We start from the raw sequence: 22,837 nt of genomic DNA on the forward strand, positions 1-22,837 counted from the left end.
CCTGACTCCGGCGCTGGGGCTGCGGGAGCCGCCTGGGCTCCCAGGTGAGCGCAGCCCCAGCCCCAGGCGAAGGAAAGCAGGGCCCTCGCCCTGCCGGCAGCCGCCCTGTTTGCTCAGCTATCTGCGGGGCAGGAAATCGCCTCGCGGCTCGCAGCTACGGCTCGCGGGGCCGGCAGCTGCCCCTCGCTGCCTCCCCGGGCGCGGGGACCAAGCAGCAGGGGACCACCCCGCTGTCCGTCTGTCCATCCCTCGCCCTCTGTCCCCCCTCGCTGCTTCCCCCTTTCTCTCCCCCACCGCCTTCCCCCCCCCCCCCCCCCCCCCCCCCATCCAGGGTCCTCTCGTCCCGCCCCGCTCCCGCGCCCCCAGCCTGCGGGGAGCGAACCATTCCTCCCGCGGGGGTGCCCCGCGGCCGAGCCCCGCCGGGGGGCGGCGCTGGCTCCGGCGCAGGGGGGGCGGCTCCGGGAGGCGGCGGCGGGGCCGGGGCTGGGGCCGGGCCGGGGCTCGCAGCGGCGGGGATGCTGGGGGGCAGCGGCGGTGAGTGCGGGACGGGGACGGGGAGAAGAGGGTTTGTGCCCCCTCGCCGGGCTGCCCTCGGAGGGAGGGGAGCCCCGCGGCCGCCGTGGGGTGCGGGGGGCTCGGCGCTTTGTCCCGCTGTCCCCCGGCGGCGAACAAAGCGGCTGCGGGGCAGCGGGACGGGGTGTGTGGGGGGGGCTCCCTTTGATCCCGTTCTCCCGGGGGGTGAGGTACCTGGCGGAGGGGATGCAGGGAGGAGGAGGAGGACGGGGTCTTTGTCCGTGCCGCTTTGTTGGCAGCAGCCGCCGTGCCCGGCCCTGCCCGCGGTCCCTCGGCTTCTCCCCACGCCTCGGAGCTGCCCTGGGTTTTATTTTTCCCGTGGCGGTGCTCGCACAGTGCCCTAAGGGATGGTCCCCCGGCACCGAGTGCTCCGCTGGTTCCCGTGCTACCCGCACCGCGCCTGCCCGGACCCCCCTCGGCATCCCCGGGCACCAGGGAGCACCTTTGGGGTGAACCCTTGGGGGTGCGCGGTCCCTCTCTCCCAGCTTTGCCGGCTCTCGCCTTTGCTGATGTGGGCTTGTTTCCTTCCCTAAATCCCGGCGGGTCCCCAGAGGTAAGGCACTAACACGGGAGAGGCGTGGTGGAGCCGGGATGGCAAACAAGGAGCACGGGCTTGCTCGCCCACAGCGGGAGGAAGCGATGCGGGAGGAACAGAAGTTATCAGAAGGTGTAGGAGCGCTTACCTGCCCTGTCAAAGGCAGGGAGAGGCCGAGCTGGGAGAGTGACAGAGGAGGTATTAACTTTTGGAGTGTTCAAACAGCAACACCTTACCCTTTGCAGAGCCGCTAATACCTTTTTACGGTTGCTTTAAGTGGTTTCTTTTCCGCGCCGGGAGTTTCTTCCCCTTCCCTTCTGCCGAGTGCCAAATGAACCCTGTTGTGTGCCCGTGTTCGCACTGAGGGAATGGAAATCTCCGACAGCAACCGGGACGGAAAGGGCAGTCACTTTTTCCAAATCAGTTTTTATCTGTGCCTATCAGATACCATTAGGGACTGGTTCTGTGAAAGTATGCAGAGATACCAGTTGTGCATTACTGGGAAGGAATAAAGAAAAGATGTGGAGTGTTTTTCTCAGCAAGAAGCAGGGGAAGGGTCAGATGGAGATTGCAGATCCCCTGCAAGGTTGGAGTTGAATGCAGAGGACAGAAAATTTTGGACGGGTCTGTCTTTTCCACTTGAAGATCCCAAGAAAAGTTGTGATAATGAAAGTGGGGGGGGAGGGGGAAGGGTGCTGATTGCTTATGAAGGAGTTAATGCCGTGTTCACCATGCTTGCGGCATGTTCTCTCCGTCTCCATTTGTTAAAACAAACCGCTAATTCTGATGTGTAGCAACTGCCAGTGTAGCACACAGTGCTTCTCCTGACACTGACTGAACAGCTGGGAGAGGATGCCCTGCTCAGGGTGCTCGGAGCAGATGCTGGCCACTCAGGTTTTGTTTGGGACCACTGGGGCACATCCAAGGAAGTCGGGAAGTTTTTCCATATAGGTGGTCCTCCACAGACCTCTGTACAGGAGTGAAATCTGCAAATGTGACCAGGCCTGTTATTTTTCCAAGTCTCATGCACGCAGGATCAGATCGTCAACGAACTATTTGTTTAACTGCTTTGGTTGTATTAAATGCTCTACCAGCATGTCTAGCACCTTGTATTTCTTGCTCGAGGGAACAAAATCCTGGGGCTCGCTGATAAATGCTGCAGGGCGCTTGTGTAGGCAGGCCGGCCCGTGGTTTGGTAGCACAAGAGCCACATTGGGCACTGTCCTGCTGATTTGGAGCCACTTAGGCTGCTGCTGCTGTGATGTGGTTTGCCAAGCACGTGTGATGTGAAACATTTAGTTTGGGGGCTTCTCAGATGCTGCCCTGAAAGCTGGAAAGAGAAGATGTGCTAAAGAGCCAGGGGGGACATTTGGAACTATGGGGTAAATGTCTAAGGAAGGAGACAAATTGAGGAGAAATGGACGGATGAAATAAGGGAGACAGAAACTGTCAGAGTAAGAGGGCACTGAAGGCGGGTGATTAACAAAGGAACTGACAAGCACAAAGTGGCAGTGAAAGAAGTCAGCACAGAGGGAAGCAGATCATGGGCAGAGGTTGCCTGGGAGAGTGGGAAAATGTAATAGGCAGATAGGAGGAAATGGTCAGGATGGCCAGGAAGATCCTTCCCATCCCCTCCCCCCCCCCCCAAAAAAAAAAAAAAAAAAAAAAAAAGATCATCTTATGAGCTGTTCTGAGTAGTTTCTCTAGCTTCTTAGATTTTCTGGGACTTACTTACCTGTTGTGTATGGCAAAGCTCTCGTTGAATGGGCTAGGGGCATCCTAAAGGCAAGTTTATTGTCAGGTGGGATGGGAAAGAAGGAACTTTTCTTTAAGGTCTTTCTGCTCCTGTATGTGCGTGAGCTGGAATTCATAATTGTTTTTCACTCAACTTTAGATCAAGAAAGTCGGCATTTACTGGGATTCAGAAATGAAAACTGAGCATATTTATGCACTTTTGCCACTACACAAAATGTTGTTTGTTTTGTTTGTTGTTAGTCTGCATGATTAGATACAAGCAATCCTAGGCCACCAACAGAGCTCTCTGTTTGTCATGTCTGTGTGAATTTTCACGTGTTGGTTTGCAAATCATGAGCATGCTCATTTTTTTTAATAAGAAAAGAGTTAATGCAAAAGTGTTAGAATAATGCTTGGGAGCTCCTTGCTGCTGGTGTGAGATGATAACTGGTGCAGGCTGGATAACAGAATAGCTACCAGAGAGGTACCAAGAGAGAAAAGAAGATGGCGGCCTGAGGCTGGCTTGTCCTCTGCCAACCCTGTTTTTCAGTCCAAAGAAAGGAGTTCATTGTTTTAACAGAAATCTCTTCTAAAACATTTCTACCTCTTGGTGGATTTTGTTTGGCAGAAAACAATGAACTCGCCTTTTAGAAAAGCAATCCTAGCCTCAGCTTAGCTCAGTGAGGTAGTCCAGATGAAACGTGGTTTGTGTGATGGCGAAATAAGGAGGAGGTAAGGATGTCTGCTAAAATAATGACATTTGAGTAAGTGGTTTAATATCTTCTACTAGCTGCCTTGGTCTGAGATGAGATTCACTGAAATGTGTACTTTAATAGTTTCAATTTCAGGTAAGAGTAGCTGTTACGGCACAGAAGTTGTAAAGCTTCACCATTTGCACTGAAATTTTCATTTGGACACGCTCAGCAGTCTATTTCCTATGTAAATGGTTTAAAATCTCTACTTGTAATCACCAAACTAGTATTTACATGGTAATGAATGTTTTCCTTCTTGATGGGTATTTAAAATTGTCAGTTTTCATGACCTGATTAAAGTAATATGTGGTTTCAGTCTACTGGAAAGAGCAATTGATTTGACATTTACAACATTTGCCATTATGAAGTAGGAGAGAATCATGCTTCTGCAGTAGGACAGAAAAATACAAATCTTGTATTTGGGTGCAATTTTTGGAATCATTGGAATAGTTATTAAAAAATATATATTTGAGGTTTACCATGGGAATAAAGCTGTGTAGGGTGTTGTCTGTTATTGCTGCATTGCCCTTTTTCTGCTCCTTCTCCAATATCCAGCACGATAATTTCTCAGAGGAAGAGATAAGTTGTAAGAGTGACTTCCTCTGCCACTCCTTTTTCCACATCGGAAACCTGCAGGCTTACAAGGAAGGGACTTTGTCAAATATGATTCACAGATATTTGACTTTTAGTGCTGGTGAACATGCCAAAGTGTGGGCTTTGGGAACTAAAGCTCCCTGTGCCCCTACCCAGACTTTGTAGTTGCCTGCACCATGAGGACTGGTGTATTGCAGGACCTATAGCATGAAAAGTGAGGGACCAAAGGTAAAGGTTTTTCAGGGCTGTGCTGGCAGGAAATTAGATGTAGCTTAAGGTCTGGTATCTTGTATTGTGGGGGAGGAGGAGGAAATGGAGGGGGTGTTTAAGTGGACTTTTAGATAACAGCTTTGCTGAGTTCCCCAGTTTTTGGCACAGATGTCCATGGTCTCTCTGAAGGATGTGCCCATTCCCTAGGCCGTAGGTATAGCATCTTGATCTATGCAGGTGTCTTGTGTAGATGTATTTCTTTGGTTTGGCAGTAGGCTTTCAGGACTTGGGGAAAGGCTGATTTACACTTGAGTATTTTTGGAGGTAGACTACAGAGCCCCGTGAGGTTTACTTTCTTATCCGTGTGAGCATAGCAGGACTCTTTCATCAACAGGGTCTGGGGAAAAAAGAAACAACCCTGCTTTAATCAGGAGCAAGTCCACTGTCCTAAGATTATGTGGGAAAAAGGAAATCTACTTCGCAATGAAGCAGCCCATTTTTGGGTACAGGTGTGCTATACCATGGGAAACTTGCATCTCCAGGCACTGAAGCTATCGGCCCTCCCTCATTCACCAAATTTTGTTTGGGTTGGAAAAGTCTAGGTTTTCCTGTCTCCAGAACACAATGGAATTTCATCTATTTTCCATGGGTGGCTGTAGGAATTTCTGAAGAGAAATGTCAGACACATGAGAGGGGACAGGAAGTGCCGGGAACTGCTTGTAATGTTGCTCGAGAAACCAAAAATGAAGAAACAATGAAGTGCAGAGAAGCCTTAAAGGGCAGATGGTCAATTTTAAGAACTTTGTTTAAAAATGACTGTTTGTTTTTGGTCAGAGGAATTCGGTATCTATTTCTGAGGCATTTCAAGGGGCTTGGTTGGTAATATAAGAGCAACAGGCATGCCATGGCAGCCTCTCCCAAAGGGAGGTGTCAGCCAAGGCTGAAGCAATGGAAGGGGAGAGAGCCCACCTGCTGAGAAAATCCTAGAATCATTAGGGTTGGAAGAGGCCTCCAAGATGATCTGGTCCAACCATCCCCCTACCACAAACGTCACCCGCTAAACCATGTCCCTAAGCACCATGTCCAACCTTTCCGTGAACACCCCCAGGGACAGTGATTCCACCACCTCCCTGGGCAACCCGTTCCAATGCCTGACTGCTCTTTCTGAGAGGAAATGTCTCCTAATTTTGACCCTAAATCTCCAGAACAAACACAGAGAAGGGCTGTACCTGTGTTTTGTGGAGCTGCAGCCCTGTCCTGCTCAGCTGAGTGGATGGGTGTTTTGGAATAAAGCGACCCTGCGTTATAATATCTTAAAACTGGAATCCTTTGTTTAACTCACAGCCTGCTTGAGTCATGAATCACTGTTTCTTCTGGTCGTTAGTAAAACAAAACTTAATTTGGCCTGGGCACCGCACAGATGAAACATGATTGGTAATGCTGTATACATTCACTTCAGATGACTTTATAAATCCCAGATGAAGTCACTTTGCTTCATTCCAGACAAGGCCGAGTGCAGCATGTGCTTGGTAACGAGACCCAGCCTCACTGGTTTCTGCACGAGGCCATGTATAGTCCTGACCTGAAAAAACACGATTACATGTGAGCAGATAAACTGTTGGGTTTGAGCTGTTCACTTGTATAACTCCCTAATACATTAATTGTCTGCAGCTTATCTTCACAGTAGAAAATTTTAGGTAGTTCTTCTCCCCAGAAATCCAATTACAGTTAGGTGATGACCTCTCTGATCTCTCATTCTCTAAGGAGAGAGACATGTAATGAGTTCTCAAACTTGAGCTGGAACCATATAAATATTTAACCTTAAAAAAAAAGACATTCTTCCCTCTGGCTATTAGCAAAACGAGGTATTCACCAAACTGAACCAAAGATTGAATCTTTACATAGAAATCCTCCCCTCTCAGCTGTTCGCTCTTCAATATTAGTCATGTTGATTAAGTGGTAGCCATCATCGTACAAGATAGAAGGGAAAGTTTTATTTTTTATATTTCAATGATCTTACCAATCATCCTAATCATAAAGCAGCAATGTTAGACATGCAAAAAAATTAGTGACTTCTTACTCTTCCTTTTAAAGTGACCATTTCTTCCTTCTTGTCATTCCACATTATCCATATTTTAATTTTTTGGTCAATGATGTAACAGAAAGCACAACTACAGAATAGTGTGAAACATTACAGGTCACGAGTTTTTTTTTTTGAAGTTGAATGTGTCCCAAGAAGCTGGGTGTTCAGCTCTTTTTTGGGGAGCACAGGGCTGGACGCTCAGTGTCTTTAGTAGTGCCTTGAATGCAAACACTCTGCCGAGACTGTACCCTAGCAGCCATTTTAATGGTATTTCTGTCCCATTGCTTGATGTTTTGTTGACAAATGAGAGTCAGGCTGGTCCTGGCTGGGAAGCGGGCTGAGAGGACAGCAGTGCTGCTTTCAGGAAACCAAAATTTGGAGAGCACTGTCAGGGCGGGGCCTACCTCTCGCTGTGCTCAGAGATGCTCAATGGAGTAGAAACCTCTCCTCAGGAGTGGGGAGTGACCTCTGCAGAGAGAAAAAGTGTTATAAAATGAGATTGGCGCAGACGTGATTTGGGCAGTAAGAGACAGGAGCTGGCTGGCATGGCAGGGGAAGGTAGCAGCAGAGTGAGAGAAAAGCCATAGGCACTGCGAGGAAGCCTCCCTCCATGGGGAGTTAGCAGTCAGCTCTTGTTTTAGGGCCGTCCTCCTGGGAGGATGATGTGAAAAGGCCTGGCATGGAGATCATGTGCAGTGGAGACCTGGAGTGTCAAGGCTGTGACCACTGAGGTTAAATAGGTGGCTCAGCTGTAGGCAGCTCGAGGCATCTGTCTCCAGTCTTCATGTTTCAATTTGTTCATCCCTAATTAAGGCACAGAGGACCTACAGATGGTCACCATTAATTTTGTCACTTGATGCAATTTTTTTTAAAGCTTTTTTGTCAACCTTTTAAAAACAAATGTGTGTGTTTAAAATACATCTTTTTAGAGCAACCCACTAAAGATCTTTTATTTGATTTTAGATTTAATTTTAGTCTTAAGTGGCTGGGATACAATGTTGGCATTTCATTTAAGCCAGGTGTCTCTTGTAACTGTATCAATTTATTTGTTTATTTTAAAAATAAACTCTAAAGGATCTCTTTGCATTCCTAGTCTGTCTCCCTTGGAGCCTCAGAAATTACATCCTGCCAAAATATTTTCTGTGTTTTGGATTGCATACCTGTTTTTACATAGGATTCATCATGATTGCAGGATGCTGGCATTGTGTGGGCTGAATTTGGGCTACAGGGCTTTCAAAAATAAAATCTTCTGCAGAAAAGTCCAACCTTCTTAACGATTTCTTAAGGAAACCACAGGAATGCAAACAGAACTCAGGAGCTGTGACTAGTAACTGCCTGCACCAAGTCAGAATCACAGATAACAGCGGATTATCAAATCAAATTATATGGGCTTTTAAACTGATAAAAACAACTCCAGTCAGGTTTTTTTTCCACAGCTTCCGTATTAAACATGGGTTGCACTTTCTGAATGTCTTTTAAGGTGTTTCTTCTTCAGTTGTGTCTGGAAATTTTACCTTAAGAAAAGTCATTTTTAGTCTGTACAGTGTACTTGAAACATGTTCTCAGAGTACATTTCTTAAAGCAATATATTTATTCTTTTGTTACTTTATTTGCAGGTCAAAATTTATCTGGTTCACTTAAATTAGCTTTGATTTAACCATCGTGTAGAAGACAAATATGATGCCAAACAGAAGTAACATCTCCTTTCAGAATGTTGGATCAGGTAATCAAAAAGAGTAACTTGAGTTTGTTTGTAAATTTACTGAGATTTTTCAGGATTTATTACTGGTTTCGGTCTTGTAATTCTGTAGATAAATCAGTGCTCTGTTCTTCTTCTGTATCTAACTCATTTCACCAGCCAAAACAGGGCCACAGCTGGACAGACACACTGCAGACAGCCAAACCTTCACCATCAGTTTAATGTCTGGCTGGACTAGATATCAGTGACCCCCAGCTAAAGAACTTAGGAAGCACAGAAACAGAAAGGAATGAGGAAAAAAATTAAAAAATAAAAAAAAAAAAAATTAAAAAAGGAGAAGAATTTCCTCCTGTGTAGCTCCAGCCAGTAAATACTTTGCTAAGCAGAGGAGCCTTGCAGTGTGCGCTGAAGGTTACCAAGTGAAAGCTCAGGCTGACCTTGGGGCAGGATGGATCCTGTACGTGCCACATGCTGGAACTCTCTGCCCCAGTTGCTGTGACTGCATGTGAAGGCAGCATCAGCCAGAATATGTAACGAATCAGGGCTTATTCATAAAGCCTCATCCCAAGCATTGCCCTAAAAATAAACAAACCAAACAAGATATGGCTTGTGGGTAGAAGTTAAGGTTCAGTTAAACGTGCTCTAGTCCAGTTGGGGTTTAACCTTATGATTGCGGCTACTGTGGTGTTGGAACTGAGAGCTTGGAGGAATTGGCGTGAGGTATCGTCAAGAAAAGTTGAATCCAAGTGGCTACATGAAGGTATTGTGACCTTTTTTACTGTACTTGTTTGGATTTAAAGTACAATGAACCCTTCATTGCTGTGGTGAACAGGCCTGAAAGTTTCCATGAGCTAACTTGTTTTTTTGCAAAAGCAGTTAGTCTTCGCAGGATTAAATGTGCCCTACTGGTGTTGCAAGGGAGTAATAAACAATTATTAATGTCCCATTAATGTGTCTGCTAAGCTATTTATATAGGAGTCAGTGGAATTTATGCAAAACCAGTTGAACTTCAGCTGTGTTGAACTAATGTTTTGGACAGTACATTTTTGATGTAAGAGTCAAGGCATATACATCATGCGCTCTGTCGGTGCTCTCGAATAGCTCTTATATCTTGTCCTTCCTTATAACACCACTAACACGACGAGAGCTTGATCTTTTTCTGATGACTTTGTCTTGACAGAGTTTTGTCGAACCTGGGTCACATTCCTCCTTTTGTGCATTTGAACTTCATGATTGCCGTTCGTCAGAACATGTGAAAGTAGTTAAAAATGTCAAGTAAAAATGTCACATTATAAGAAAGGTACTCACAGCAGTGATGGTCTGATAGGGAGTCCTGTGAGCGTATTGTTTCAAAGGCAACTGAGTTGGATCATCAATAATGAATGCATTAAAATTATAGCAAATTAAATGATCGGCAGCATAAAAAACGTTACATTCTGTTTAGTGGTAAACCTGAGGCTTGGATCTGAATCTGGAAGGCGATGTTTTCTGCTACTAGTAGAACTTGTAGTTGACACATTTTTAGCCTGGTATGCTCAAGAAGACTTTTTTTTTTTTTGGCCTTAATGCCAACTCGTTTTATCTTTTGCATATTCACTTATGCTATTAATGACAGTTACATTTGTTCTTAAACTTATGGGTTTGTTCCCTACAAATTGAGGAGAACATTTTGTTAGGCACTGAGACTCACCATAGTTTGTGTGGAGTGAGAGCTTGTATCCAGAAGATTTTGGAACAGATGGGTATTGAATGATGCCCTGGACAGTAATCCATTTTTTTTTGCCTTGTCAGCAACGAAGGTCTTAGAAACAGGGACCCACTCAAAGTATGCATTGCCACCTTCCACCAGATATTTGAACCCCAGTGAAACTGGATCATCTCAGTTCTGCACTGCAGCTGCAGTGTGGGGCAGGAATCCAGATTGTGTGTGTCTGGGTTCATATAATTGTTTGAAGTGGTACTCGGAAGAGGATTAAAGTATCACCTCAGAGGATTTTAAAAGCACTTTGCATGCTAGGATGTTAGGTTTTCGTGCAGAGTGGCAAACTGAGATTAGGTTTCTCATGAGGTGGCTTGAAATCACAAGTGGAGAGTGACTGAGCCAAGAGCAAATCCCAGGTTTGACCCATGTTCCCAGAGGCAGTGCTCAGTGGCACTGCAGGAACCGACGCTGAAGAGTGGTTGCCTTATTAGTTCAAAGCACATCCAGAGAGCTGCTGGAAATGTTTATGGTGCCATTTCTACTTCAAGGGAAAGCCTGCTTGGGGTGTGTTTGTCTCCTGCAGTGACTGATGCTGTCAGGATCTGAATTCTCTCCTCCGCTTTCTGCAAAGTGGGACTCAGCACTGTAGGCTGGAGCTTGGCATGTCAGAGAACAATAACGTTCAGCACAACAAAGGGCTTTTTGGTCTCTGTCCTTCCTCAGAATATAAGTTACCGTTCTGAACTTATGTTAGGGACCTGGAAACTGAAGCCCCTGTTAGTGTTTTTAACGGCCATGTGATTGCTGCTGTTGTTTTGAATGAAGTCATAGAGCCTAGCATTATACTACCTTGGGGCTATCTTTTAACTAAAATGCTCTTTGCAGATGTAGTTACATGACTTTCCATTTTAAGAATTCCATTTTAAGCACTGAGCTGAAACACCTTGAGAAACAGGCCTCAGTTTTGTACTTTTCCATGAAGCTCTGCATGACGATTCACAGAGTAAACAGAAGGGTAACAAACTCTTAGCGAACTTAGTAGTACATGTATTCTGGGGCTCAAATGAATTAGTTGCATGAAAGAAAAGGTGACCCAGAACAGCACCTGTATCCTGAGCCCTGGAAGAGTTGCATTCAATTCTTTTCTCTGCTGTTGGTTTTGTATCTTCTCTCTCTACCTTAGTTCCTTGTCTGTAAAACAAACAAACAAAAAACAAAAGAAAACAAAACCACAGGACAGTAATGCTTCCTTACCACATGGACATCTTAGGAGGCTCAGGCTTATAAAGACTGCGAGCCACAGAGTCCAGCAATGGATAGGACAACAAAGAGTCAAGTCTCTTCATAACTGTGTTGCTGGTTTGTAATGTGAATTTGGTGATGTCTGTCAACCATTTTTTTCTTTTCCTGTCACTCTACAATTTTAGCAGAACCAGAGATTGGAAGATTGCTTATAACCCGCTTTGTCTAATGATCTGAGACACATTTATAACAAGCGTGCTAATGATTTGAATATGTTCTTTTGAAGACCGTATGCAGGCATGTGTATGCAAGAAGCTACTTACTCGTTTGCTAAGAACTTTTTCTTCTTGTTTTCCCTACAGATTCCAGTAAGATTATGGCAGAGTATAGCCACACACAAAACCAGATGGAATTACAAAATACTAGTTTGGGAAAGGGTTCTGTGGCGAATTCCCTTGAAAATGGTCTCCAGGATATTATGGAAAACCTCAACACGAAGAAATATTCATCAAGTCTCAAATTTAAAACAAACGGGGACTATGCTGGTTCTTATTTAACCCTTTCACAACCTGTGGCAGTTAAACCCAATCTTTCCACCAGTGTTAAAAGCACACACTCTGTTACCAAAATTCAAGGAGGCAAGCTGTTCCCTTGCGAAAGTCCGTATCTTCCAGATAAAAGTTTCTCTGCAAAGCATTTGAGCTCTGTATCGGGCACATCTCCATCCCTCAGTGGGTACAGTTTAGGAAGGACAGACTTTGATATTCATGCCAACAGAGAAAATGAAAAATCTCTTGGGCACATGGATAAGTTTTACTACTCCAAGTATAGCCAGAAAAACAAATCATATGACAATGTCTACTTCCCAGGAATGCTGGACACGAAGAAGATCTCAGGCTCTCTTCTCACAATGTGGAATGGCAGCTCAGGGAGTGAGCTGATGCTTTCCCCTGTTAGCAATTCAGGGGCAGCCAGCATGCCTTCAAGCCCGAAGCAGGGCAGGAGGATGAATGTTGAAGACAGCCTAGCCCTTCATGCAAAGCCAGTTAAACACAAGGATGTGATGATGGAGACACTGGGTTCGCGACCTAGGAAATACTCTGGTGGATCTCTAAGTCATATGGGAATGTACAGCCGTTCCCTACCCAGGCTTCATAAATCAACAGAAAGCCAGCTGATGCCATTAAGTTTGCCCCCAAGAAACTCTCTGGGTAATACTAAAAGGAAAAAACTTGGAGAAAAGGATCTACCTCAGAATGCTTTAGATGCTGACAATTACCTGAATTTTTCTTCGTGCAGCTCAGGGGTTTCACCACATGCAAGTTCTGTCTCTGGGAATAATCCCTACGTTAGTTCGACTCTCAGTGTTCCTGCAAGCCCTCGAATCGCTAAAAAAATGCTTTTAGCATCTTCTTCCTCATATATTCCAGATGATTTTGATAGACTTGGACTCTCAGGAACAAGTCCCAGTAGTTCATTCTCCCCTGTGGATTTTGACAGATCGTTCTCTGTCAGAAGAAACCTCTCCACCAGTTCCATGGAATTTGATGACACCGATTTGGAAAGTTACAGACAGACGCCCAACTCACTGCAGACTTCTTTGAGAGAGCGGAAGAACAGCATCAGCTCCATTTCGGGGAGAGAGGACCTCATGGACTACCACAGGAGGCAGAGGGAGGAGCGGCTTCGGGAGCAGGAGATGGAACGCCTGGTAATTTTTTCTTCCCCTTTGAGCTTTTCGTGGCAGCTGGTGTTGGCAAAATGTCTTTTCCAGATCTAGCCATCGGGAGGGTATAGCAAAACATAAGCTGTTGCCTTTTGAAATTCAAATTTCACTGACGTCAGATGCATTGTTTATTACTGCAGTCCATGAAGCTAATGATTAAGTGGCATGCTGCTGTTACAGCTCACACGGACAGTGCTGTTCAACCATCCTAAAAAATACGTTGTTACCCACATAAATTGTGTTCGTTCATCCTGTGGGCTTTGCTAAAACGTCTGTGTGCAGCAACCCCGCAATTTGCACTGCAGGGTTCCAACACTTCTCTTTCAGCTGATGGCAGTGTTTGATGGTGAGTGGGTAAAATGAATTTGTCTCCACTGCAAGCTGCTCCGAGTCCTGTCTGCTGTGCTGTGGAGCCAGGTAGGCGTTGGGGTCGGTTCGACGGCTGTCATCAGAGTTCTCTCTTCTTGGTTGTAGTTTTACCTCCTGAGTATTTGCATTAAAATACAGGCATTTTTGTTTCTCCCTTCCCCTGAATGGAGGGTAGCAGAAGGGGACAGACCTTCTGTCTTTGTGCAGTAGCTGCAAAACTCTGTAGTCAACATAAAATCACACACCGCCTCAGCCCTGAATTATACTTGATAGTAAGGCACAACTTGTACATGTTATTGAAACAACTGTTAGGTAAAAGGAAAAAAATATCTTCAGAATAGTCAAAGAGGGAAGAAACAGTTTCATATTGAAACTCCCTGAGGTGATACTTGGTAATTCTTCAAAGTTTTCGCAGTGACTGCCTTGGCCCTGCTAACCTGCATTCATACTGTACTGATTTTGTTATCCACTTAGGCACTGACCTATGTCACTACAGGACTCTCACCTTGAGACCTTAACTTTGGATGTGTTCTTTGACTCCGGTCTTGATAGGTTTGGGCTCTTGCCCCTGTCTAGCTCGCGCACAGCCCCAGAGCCCATGGCGGAGCTTGGCGGGCCACAAAGACACGCTGTGCCCGCAGGACAGAGGGTGAGGAGACGTGGTAAGGGAGCAGGGGTTGCAGACCCCCTGAAGGTTATCCTTTCGCACACCCAAGGAAAACTACCATCAGAAGTGCTCAGGGGTTATTTCCCCCCTCTCTCCCTGCTGCTATATTGCTCCATGTTGAAATCTCCTCGCTGTTCCCAGTCGTCATGTTCTGTGTGTGCCAAGTGGCACTGACATGTTATCAGAGGGCCTTCCAGACAGCAGCGATGTAAAACTTGAGCGGTGATCAGTCATGAAAGACAACACAGGGAGTGTATTTATATTTCAAAGAGAACAGCGTTTTTTGCAGTGAGGCGCTGGAGATATGGGGCTGTTTCTGTATTCAGTAATGCTAAAAATTGTTCTCATTTTATGCATGGATGTAATGGCTACGTTTTTTTTTTTTTGCCCTTGCTATTTCTTTATTCTTGGAACAATACTTCCTTCATGTCTTGGTTCTTTAAAAAGTGAATTTGCCTTGTGTTTTTCCAAGCATGTCAGAGCTTTTGAAAAAAGCGTAATGTTTTGTGTGCATTGTACAATTTGGACATGAAGAAAGTTCATCTTCTTTTCAGGATCCTGCTCAGTATTCCTCAGTACTGTTTTTTCCTCCTTTTTGAGTATCTGGTTGAAGGGTTGCAGAGCAGGAGAGTGCCTCCTTCCAGTGGTTTGAGGGTCTGAGTAACCCCACAAATAGGTTTTCAGATTTCTGAGAGGAAGGAATATATTTGGTTGAAAAGAAAAAAAAAGCCAAGTCTCTTAATGTTCCTCCACAAAGTGCACATCAGCCTGTTGTACATTAGGGGCTGTCCCGTTTGTTTTATTTTTGTCATATTAAGTGGTTGGAGGCATGACAAGGTCCTCATGTATCTAGCCTGAGTTTCCAAAGCACACCTTTGTCTGATTTTATGGCAGGTGACACGGATGGGGATCCAGGTCTGCTCAGGCCTGTTTTGGGGAGCAGGGTGTGTGTGGGATAAATGAAATCCCACAACCACCAAATAAGTGCCTTTGGATGGCAAAACCCAAATGGTTTGCATTCTCGGAGATGGGTAAAAGTCCAGACTGAGTGTCTGGTGGGGGAATGGTGGGGAAAGCCCAGTCCTTTTAAGCATAAATATTAGACTGTAATGTTCTGTGCCTTTGAAGCAAGGCAGGCAGAAGGAAAATGTAGGACTACTCGGAGACTCCTCAGAAGGATGAGGCCACTCCTCGAGCCAGATGCCGAGCGGAGAGCAGCGCAGCTGGCACCAGCACTGCCCCTGCAGCCACCCTGCTGGCACAGGGCTGGCTTGGGCCTCATGTTTGCCAGCTGCTGCTCACCTCTGAGATTCTTGGCAAAGCTCATGTGCACATTAGAGTTTGCCCTGGTGTCTGCCCTCAGTCTCTTCTCTTTATTTTTACTCCTTTTGTTGTTGCCTTTTTTTTTTTTCCCATATAAATTATTCTGTGAGTTTTACTTGTGCTTAGTTTGCTTTTTAAGTGACAGAGGCCCCTCAGGAGGTTTGCATTTTGAGTTGCTGCTACTGTCTGCATACGAAACTAAGTGATCTGCTGTCATCGCCCAGACAAATATACATGGAATTGTAAAAAATTCTGCAAACAGTGGAAACGCTCCGTGCAGGTTTTTGGAGTGATTAAAACATCTGAGTTGTAATGTGTCCCTATGCACTAGAGAGAAGACACCTATGTACGTGCATAGCATTTGATGTTGCCCCCTCAAGTTTCCTCTCCACGCGCCTTTCACCAAAATCAGCTGAACACTGGGGCCGCCGCTCCTGCTCCTGTTCCTGCTCCTGCTCCTGCTGGCTCTGTCCGGGCTGGCCGGGTGCCACATCTCTCTGGGCGGATGTTGATCCAAGTTTTACACAAGTAGATGCAACAGTGAGCTATTGCTGAGGATTGCCTGCGAGCCTCATAAACAAGGAAAAGAGTTAACACTGGGATCTAAGAATAGGCAATGAGATTCAGTCAGCTATTGAATTTGTGTTTTTTATTTCTTGTTCAAAGAGGAAATCTTTATTCTTTTTTTCCCCTCTCTGAGATAAAAGGCAAATTGTCGTGGCTGCTGGAACTGAAAGGCGGTTGTTTTCCCCAGCCCGTGAGGAGGTCAGCAGTGGACTGGCACGGCCAGCAGAGCCAGGGAGATATTAATGCCATCTGTTTTGTTTGACACCCTCCCATATGAATAGCACCAGCCTCGGTTTTCTACTGCTGGCTTTTGGCAGTACGCTGCCTTTCCCCTAGATGGAGGCAGCTACCCAGAAACGACCTGCTCAGCATTTACATGATACCTTTCACAGCCCAGCTGCCGGTATGGATTTAAAGCATATGCTCATAAATGGAGTTTTATGGGATGCAGGAATCGTGCTGGGAGGGATTTCGGCTTGTGTGACCAATGACCTAACAAGCAGTAATAGAATTAGGAGAGCTTATTCCACAGTTGGAAGAGCATTGAATTTCATTAAGTTTATTCAATAAGTAGGAAGTAATACAGAATTACCCCGAGTCAGGAAAGCACTTTGCATTCATTCATTACAATTTAGTCAGATGCCCTCGTGTGAGGGGAAAATTAAATGGAAATATTTGGGAACTTTCAAGGTGGTACTGCTTTAAAACTGTGCTTAGTAGAGCTTATATAAATCTCCATATAGCTTGGAAAAGTCTCATATACATATTTAATAAATTTATTTTGGCACTGTCTTTTTATAGATCCTTTAAACATGAAGTGTAAATGACTTGACTTACGTCTTAGAGGAACCCCAGCCAAGCAGATAAAGGCTGGGTCAGGATACTTTTTCCCACAGCTAGTGTCGGACAGTCTCTGCAGTGTTATAGACTAGCTACTTAACAACAGTTTAGTTTAATAAATGAACAAGTGCCATATAGTAGGATAACACAAACAAACAAGTCCCCTGCAGGATATAATTAACACTGATAACTCGGTAAATTTTTACTTCAATTATTCCAGAACTTTTCTGTGGAATCTTTAATAATCCAGAGTGCGGATTTAGTGTACTTAATTTGTGCAGCTCTGTGTTTTATTATACAGAGCTATATATAGGGAGAAGGGAAGAAATAAATTTCAGTAGACCTGCTTTTAATTACAGAAGTTGAGCAGTGCTCTACAGCTCCTGTCCTCGGTGTTACTGGGGAAACGGGCTCTGCAAAAGCTCCTCCACAAGGTTCCTGCCAGGAGGCTGCCCCTGAGCTGTCTGACTTGTCTCTCCATTTCTCTTGTGCCTGTAACAGGGAGGCAAGGATCAGGTGTGTTGCTCTTTGGGGCTGTCTCTCTCCTTCTGCAGCTCTCCTCCTTACAGGTCCCTGCTGGGAAAGGCTCCCTGGGCATCCGCCGGGAAAAACGAATGTGAAACACAAGAGCTTTCTCTGAATTCGGGGCTGCTGCTGATAGCCTTGTAGCCAGAAGACTAAACATAGCAAAACAAGGACTAAACAGTAGAATAATTGAGGCTGAAGTGAGAAAGTGGCACAGGTTAGAGAGGGAAGGGGCACGACAGCAGGAGAGCTGCTCTCAGCCCCAGTTGACAGTCTGGCTTGGAAACAAGCATCTGTCTCCAAATCTGAGGCAGGTGTGCAATCAGCTCTTCCTTAAAAAAACAGGGAGGAAAGAGAAGCCTTCTTCCTGCCCCTTGCCTGCAGGGTGCCAAACATGGTGGTAAGTAAGAAGGTCTGGGGTCTTTGCTCTGTTCCTGCTGCCTTATTTCCTTGTCCTTTTTTGACTTGCTGCAGCTCAGACGTTTTGTGTTGGAGCCAGGTGTTTGTGTGCCCCTGAGGCTTTTAAAGAGCAATGGGAGCTGGGAAGGGCAGCCTCCTCTTCAGACAAAGGGAGCCGCTGAGTAGCCACAAACCTTGTTAGCTCCAGTCAGAAAGGACAGGCTGCACATGTATTTTTAATGAAATCTTGGGTTATACAGTTGCTAATGGCACTTAGCTGAAAAGCTTCCTGCTTGCCATAGCTGACTAACCCCATCCTGCCTTGATACCTAGATATGACACAACCTCCACGCATGTGTAAAATCCATACAATGTGTGACAAATCCAGGAGCCGCTGACGTAGTTGTCTTTAAATGAGTGGGAGTTATTTATCTCCGCTATTTCAGAATATTTTTCTTCACAGGGCGCCAGGGATGTGTCCTAATGTTATTATTAAGTGGTAGCAGAGGAGGGTTGTTATCCCCTTGTCCCATCCTCCTTCAGCACCTAAATTTCCAGGCATTCAGACATGGCACATACATGTAGCTTTGTCAAAGCCAGTAGTGGCAAAGCTGCCAAGGTAGCAAGAGCATGAGACCTGTGTTCCCCTTGTCACAGCAGGTAAAAGATCCAGTGAATGAACACAAAGATGTTTTAGTCTGTTAGAAAGGGCATTTTTGGGGAAGCATACCAAAAGCGGACTCAAAAGGCTTGATTCAACAGCCCTTCCTCCCAGAAGAACCAACTTTAAACCAAATTGTTTCCCTGGGAATGCCTTTTTTCTCTACCATGTTTGGTGTCACAATTAAAATCACAAAAATTATCATTCGAACTTTTCGTGTTCTCCTCCTCTTGCATTTTTCTTACAGGGGTGCATTCCTAGCTAGCTGCCTGACTTGGAAATTTACACTGGAACAGCTAAATGCAGGTGTCCTGGAGCTGGAGCGAGCTGGCTGAGATGAACCGATGAGAATAGGGTGTATAAAATAGCCACCCAGCTTCCTGTCCGTAAGCCTCTCGGTACATGTCAAAATAGAAGTGAGAGGTAGCGGCATTTCGGTCACGCGTCTGGAAGTTCAGCAGGACTTTTTTGAAGCCTGGCAGAAGTTTTCCTGTGATTGTAGAGTTTTGCATGGGACTTGGGGAAGGAAGGATCCCTCTGCAGGGCTGCTCGCAAAAGGAGAGGTTTGCGGGGAGAGCTCCTTACCTGGTGCCCAGGCTGGGATGAGCAGCAGCTGTTCCTGAAAACCGAAACCTGCTGTTCCCCGTCATTGTTGGAGGGATAAGGGGCTGGCCCGGGGTAACGCGATATATCCTGTGGCAATATATCCCTTCATATCCTAAGGCTGTGCTTCCCATCCATAACCATCAGGATCGTAGCGAGGGGCCAGGCCTGGTGCTGTCGCACCATCATCGCTGACGGTGCTCCTGGCCAGTGCTTGCACAGCACTTTAGGAATTGGGTCTCGTGGCCAAAAGGCTCACCACAAGCGAGGGCCACAGCTTCAGCGGGCTGAGGGTCTGGCAGAAATCGTAGAGAGGGAGCAGGGCTCGGCGGGGTTATAATTATGCCGGTCGTTTGGGGTTGGGGGCCGACTGCGGAATCTGCTGGGCCCACTCGGTGGAAAGTTTGAGCTTGCAGGGCTCCGTGCCTGGGGCAGCTCAGCTCTGCCACTGCCAACGCTGGGCAAGGGGCACGAAACCCACCCAACGGCAGAAGCTCTGGGTCAGGTAGGGCTTGGAGACGTGTGGGCTCGGGCTTTTTCCAAAGGATGGAGACCTAGCTTGGCGGCTAACTGCAAGCGATTCCGGGGAGCGCGTGGTGCGTACAACTGCCTGATCTTCTTGTGACTCTCCGAGAAGCCGCGTGCCTGTGAAGTGGTGTTACGTTCTCATGAGATTCCAGTGGCTTGCCGCAGGGAGAGCCCTCACTGCTCTGCTTGAGCTGTCTCGTATCACTTGCTGTGCACAGGGAGCGTTAGGACCACCAGAAGTGGCTGCTTTGCAAATGTAGCGCCAGGTAGAGCGTGGGCACTGTGTACATCTGCAGTGCTGCTTGGGGAGGGAGGCTGAGGATTTCAGTGCAGTGGCTTGCTTTCTGAATGTGGGTAAAAGAAGGGTTTCCTAGAAATAAGGAATGGGGTCATTAGTGCAGGGATTAATGCCAAGCATGAAACTTTCACGGTGGTGTTTTTTCCCTGGCAGAATTTTCAATAGACTTATGGTAAGCAATTTTTTATTTACATTACTTTTCTTCTTTAGCAAAAGGAACATGAAATAGTGTAAAAGCAGCACCTCTTAAAAATGAAAAGCTCAAACACTTTGCTCTGAAATAAAAGTTACGCGAGTCTCTGTGTACATCAAAATAAAGCAAGTGCAGCTTTCTGGTACTTTTCAGAAAGTATCGTAGAGATCTTCAAGCCTTCCAGGAATTTATGTTTATAGCAACTTGAAGTATATCAGGTCAAACTGGCACAGCTATGCAGATTGTCAAGTTCGAAATGTTAATGTGAATCTGTTTGGAGTTTGGGGGAACTGGTAAATAAAGATTCCCCCCAGTTCTGTGCGTTGGACATCGGTTGTATTTCAGATGTGATGCCTCATGTTTCTTTTCATGCTCCTAAAATGGCATGTTTCAAATCGTGGAATAATTCTCTCAAAAAAGGGGGAATCAATGTTAACGTAACAGAGAATCCAAAAAGGTCAGGAATTAATGAACTTGTGGAAAATCTGCAATATTTTGCAGCGTGACAGGCACATAGCATAAGTATGAAACAATAATAGGTGAAGTTTGCTGGACACATACATGCGAATCAGGTATGGTTACAGCAACCAGAATGTACAATATTAATCTTATTTTTCTACATTTGAAAGAGAAGCAGGTGTCTTAATTTAAATAGATAATCAGTTCTGTTAAATGCACTTTTATTTTCTTAGTTTTTTTTCCATGTTGATTCTTTGTCCTACACTGTAATTTATATGCGTAGATCTGTTTACTCTCTCTGAATGTTAAAGGCATACGTGGAATTGGATGACTTTAATCTGTCACTCTAAAAATAAGCAGCATATTTTTTAACTTCATCTTTACTTTAGCTCACACGAGAAGCTTAGTGCTGTTATCTTTCCTTGAACTAGGAACGCCAGCGGCTGGAGACGATCCTCAATTTGTGTGCGGAATACTCCAAATCTGACAGTGACCCCACTGCAACTACGACGGTTGCCGATGTTCAGAAAATTAACAAAGAACTTGAAAAGCTTCAGCTATCAGATGAGGACTCTGTGTTTGAAGACTCACAGATGAATCTGGAAACGAGGTTTAGAAACCACTTGAAATCATCTGCAAGTGATTCAGATTTCTCGGAACCAAGTAACCACAGTCGCAGCACCACGGCTTTCCTTTCCTCCCGAGGGCTGAGAGCTGATGAGCACTTCAGTGAAAACATGAAGCCTCCTCCTTTAGCTGCTCCTGGCTTCCTGAAGGATTCCACTGAATCTTCATACCTAAGTATCACACCAAAGGTAATGCTGGGTAGGAAGAAATAGTACAGCCTCAGTTAGATGGCTTGAAATCTTCCTCCTCTGGAAGCTGGTTTTCACAGCAGGGATCACAGTTGGGATGGTTTAGGCAGAGTAATTTATCTCAGAGCTCTTATAGCTTAGCACCCAGTGACTGATTGTTTCATTTCCTGTGAAAGCTGACGATACTGGAAGCATTTTTCTGAGGGATGTAGGATTCAGGGGGACTTTAGCATTTTCGAAGAAAGAATGACTTGTCTGAACAATTTAAGGCTACTTAAATAAGCAAGGTTTCAGGAGTCCTGTTTAGAGCTGTGCTGAGACAGAGGAAATAAGGTAAGTGCTACCATACTCTCCTAGACTGAGGCTTCTGTTTCCTGTAAGAGGGTATTTTCTCTTTGGGAAACCGGAATAGCTGCAGAGGAGGTGAAGAGGATTTGTTTGAGCTGATTTTGCTCTCCTGTTGACTCTCCCGGGGCTGGACCCGAGCTGCTTGTCAAATCAGCTGCTGCCTCTCATGATGCGTGCAGTTTCAGCTTGCCTCCTGGCACACGAAGGAATGAACGCAGCTCCTAGGCTTGCTATGATGCAGTTTCTTCCCTCTCTCCATCTTGCTGTTTCATTCACAAAGGGGAGTTGTCCTTCAGAAATTGAGCTAACAGTGTTCCTTCCTAGCATTCTGCTTCAGCTGGGAGAGCAGCAGCAGCTTCCAGGGTCCCTTCTGGGTCAGCGTCCAGGCTCTCTTGTGCCAGATGAGCAGTGCAGCCATTTCTGGGGAAAGGCAGTGTGCTCATGTGCTTGATAAGTATTTCCAATAATTAGAGTGAAGAGCTTAGTAAGGCCAACGGGAGACATAAAAGCAGGTTTCTGTTTAACATAGTCATGCCTTTAAAGTATTTTTTGTCTCTCCCCTTTTACATGCCTTACATGAATTGTATTTCATTTCCGCTTAACTTCTATACATAGCTTAGTCAATGGAAGTGTGTATGTTTAAAAGAATAGAGAAGCATGATAGAAATACATTTAATCTTATACAGGGGTATCTCTCTGGAAATCTGTCATCCACATTTGAAGTTACGTTAAACAGAAACATAGCATTAAAGTTTTACTTGGTCTTACCAGGTCTTTCCATGTTTGAAAGGTAGTGAAACATTTCATTTACAAGTTCCTGTGGTCTTGCATTTCTTTCCCATTTGTTTCTTTCTTCCTACAAGTCAGAGGCTATTTTAAATCCTTATTAGGAGGTTGAAATTGAAGATGTTATGTCAGCATTATCCGAGCAGGATACCGGACAAAAAGAGGCTTTCCTGCTAGGATTACTGCTGCTAATCAAGGAATGCCATTCCTTCATTGTAAAGGGTGCCCTGCTAAGTCCTGAGCAAAGCAGTAAAAGAGCAACTGTGTTAATGGTACACAGCTCATTGTTTTAAAGTACTGAGATCAGATTTGTCCACGATAATTTGGCCGTGCCTGCTCTCAGAATAGCCATTCAGTAGCTGACCTGAGCCTCTTTAGAGCAAAGCTGTGTGGTCCAGTGGTTAATGCAAAGCCCTGAACACAGCCCGCTTCTAATTCAGGCTGGAGACAATGAGCGAGCAGCCTTACAAAAGTAATTTGATCACGAGCCCCTGGGGTCAGGTGAACATGAAGAATACTTTGGAAACTCAATACTCTTTGATCTAGCCTTTGCTGCTCTAATGAGATCACTGATATTTTTCTTAATAATGTTTTTTAATTCTTGGC

At 45.4% G+C, this 22,837-nt stretch overlaps 1 protein-coding gene across 7 annotated transcripts in view; it reads left to right on the forward strand.

Annotated features, from left to right (window-relative positions):
• Window positions 1–488: 488 nt before the first annotated feature.
• Window positions 489–22,837, forward strand: part of PHLDB2 (pleckstrin homology like domain family B member 2) — a 63,297-nt gene continuing 40,948 nt past the window's right edge. For 5 of the 7 annotated variants that reach the window (XM_032181267.1, XM_032181304.1, XM_032181326.1 and 2 more), the window contains exons 1-4: window positions 489–534; window positions 8,098–8,204; window positions 11,487–12,835; window positions 20,714–21,097. In XM_032181267.1, coding sequence (XP_032037158.1) covers window positions 8,159–8,204; window positions 11,487–12,835; window positions 20,714–21,097 — 1,779 coding nt within the window. In that variant the 5' untranslated portion in view covers window positions 489–534; window positions 8,098–8,158. Of the gene's footprint in view, window positions 535–1,068; window positions 1,127–1,253; window positions 1,307–8,097; window positions 8,205–11,486; window positions 12,836–20,713; window positions 21,098–22,837 lie in introns of those variants that run through there. The other 2 variants (XM_032181277.1, XM_032181285.1) reach the window with 2 other exon arrangements.

This window comes from Aythya fuligula, chromosome 1 (genome assembly GCF_009819795.1).
Source record: "Aythya fuligula isolate bAytFul2 chromosome 1, bAytFul2.pri, whole genome shotgun sequence".
Lineage (NCBI taxonomy): Eukaryota > Metazoa > Chordata > Aves > Anseriformes > Anatidae > Aythya > Aythya fuligula.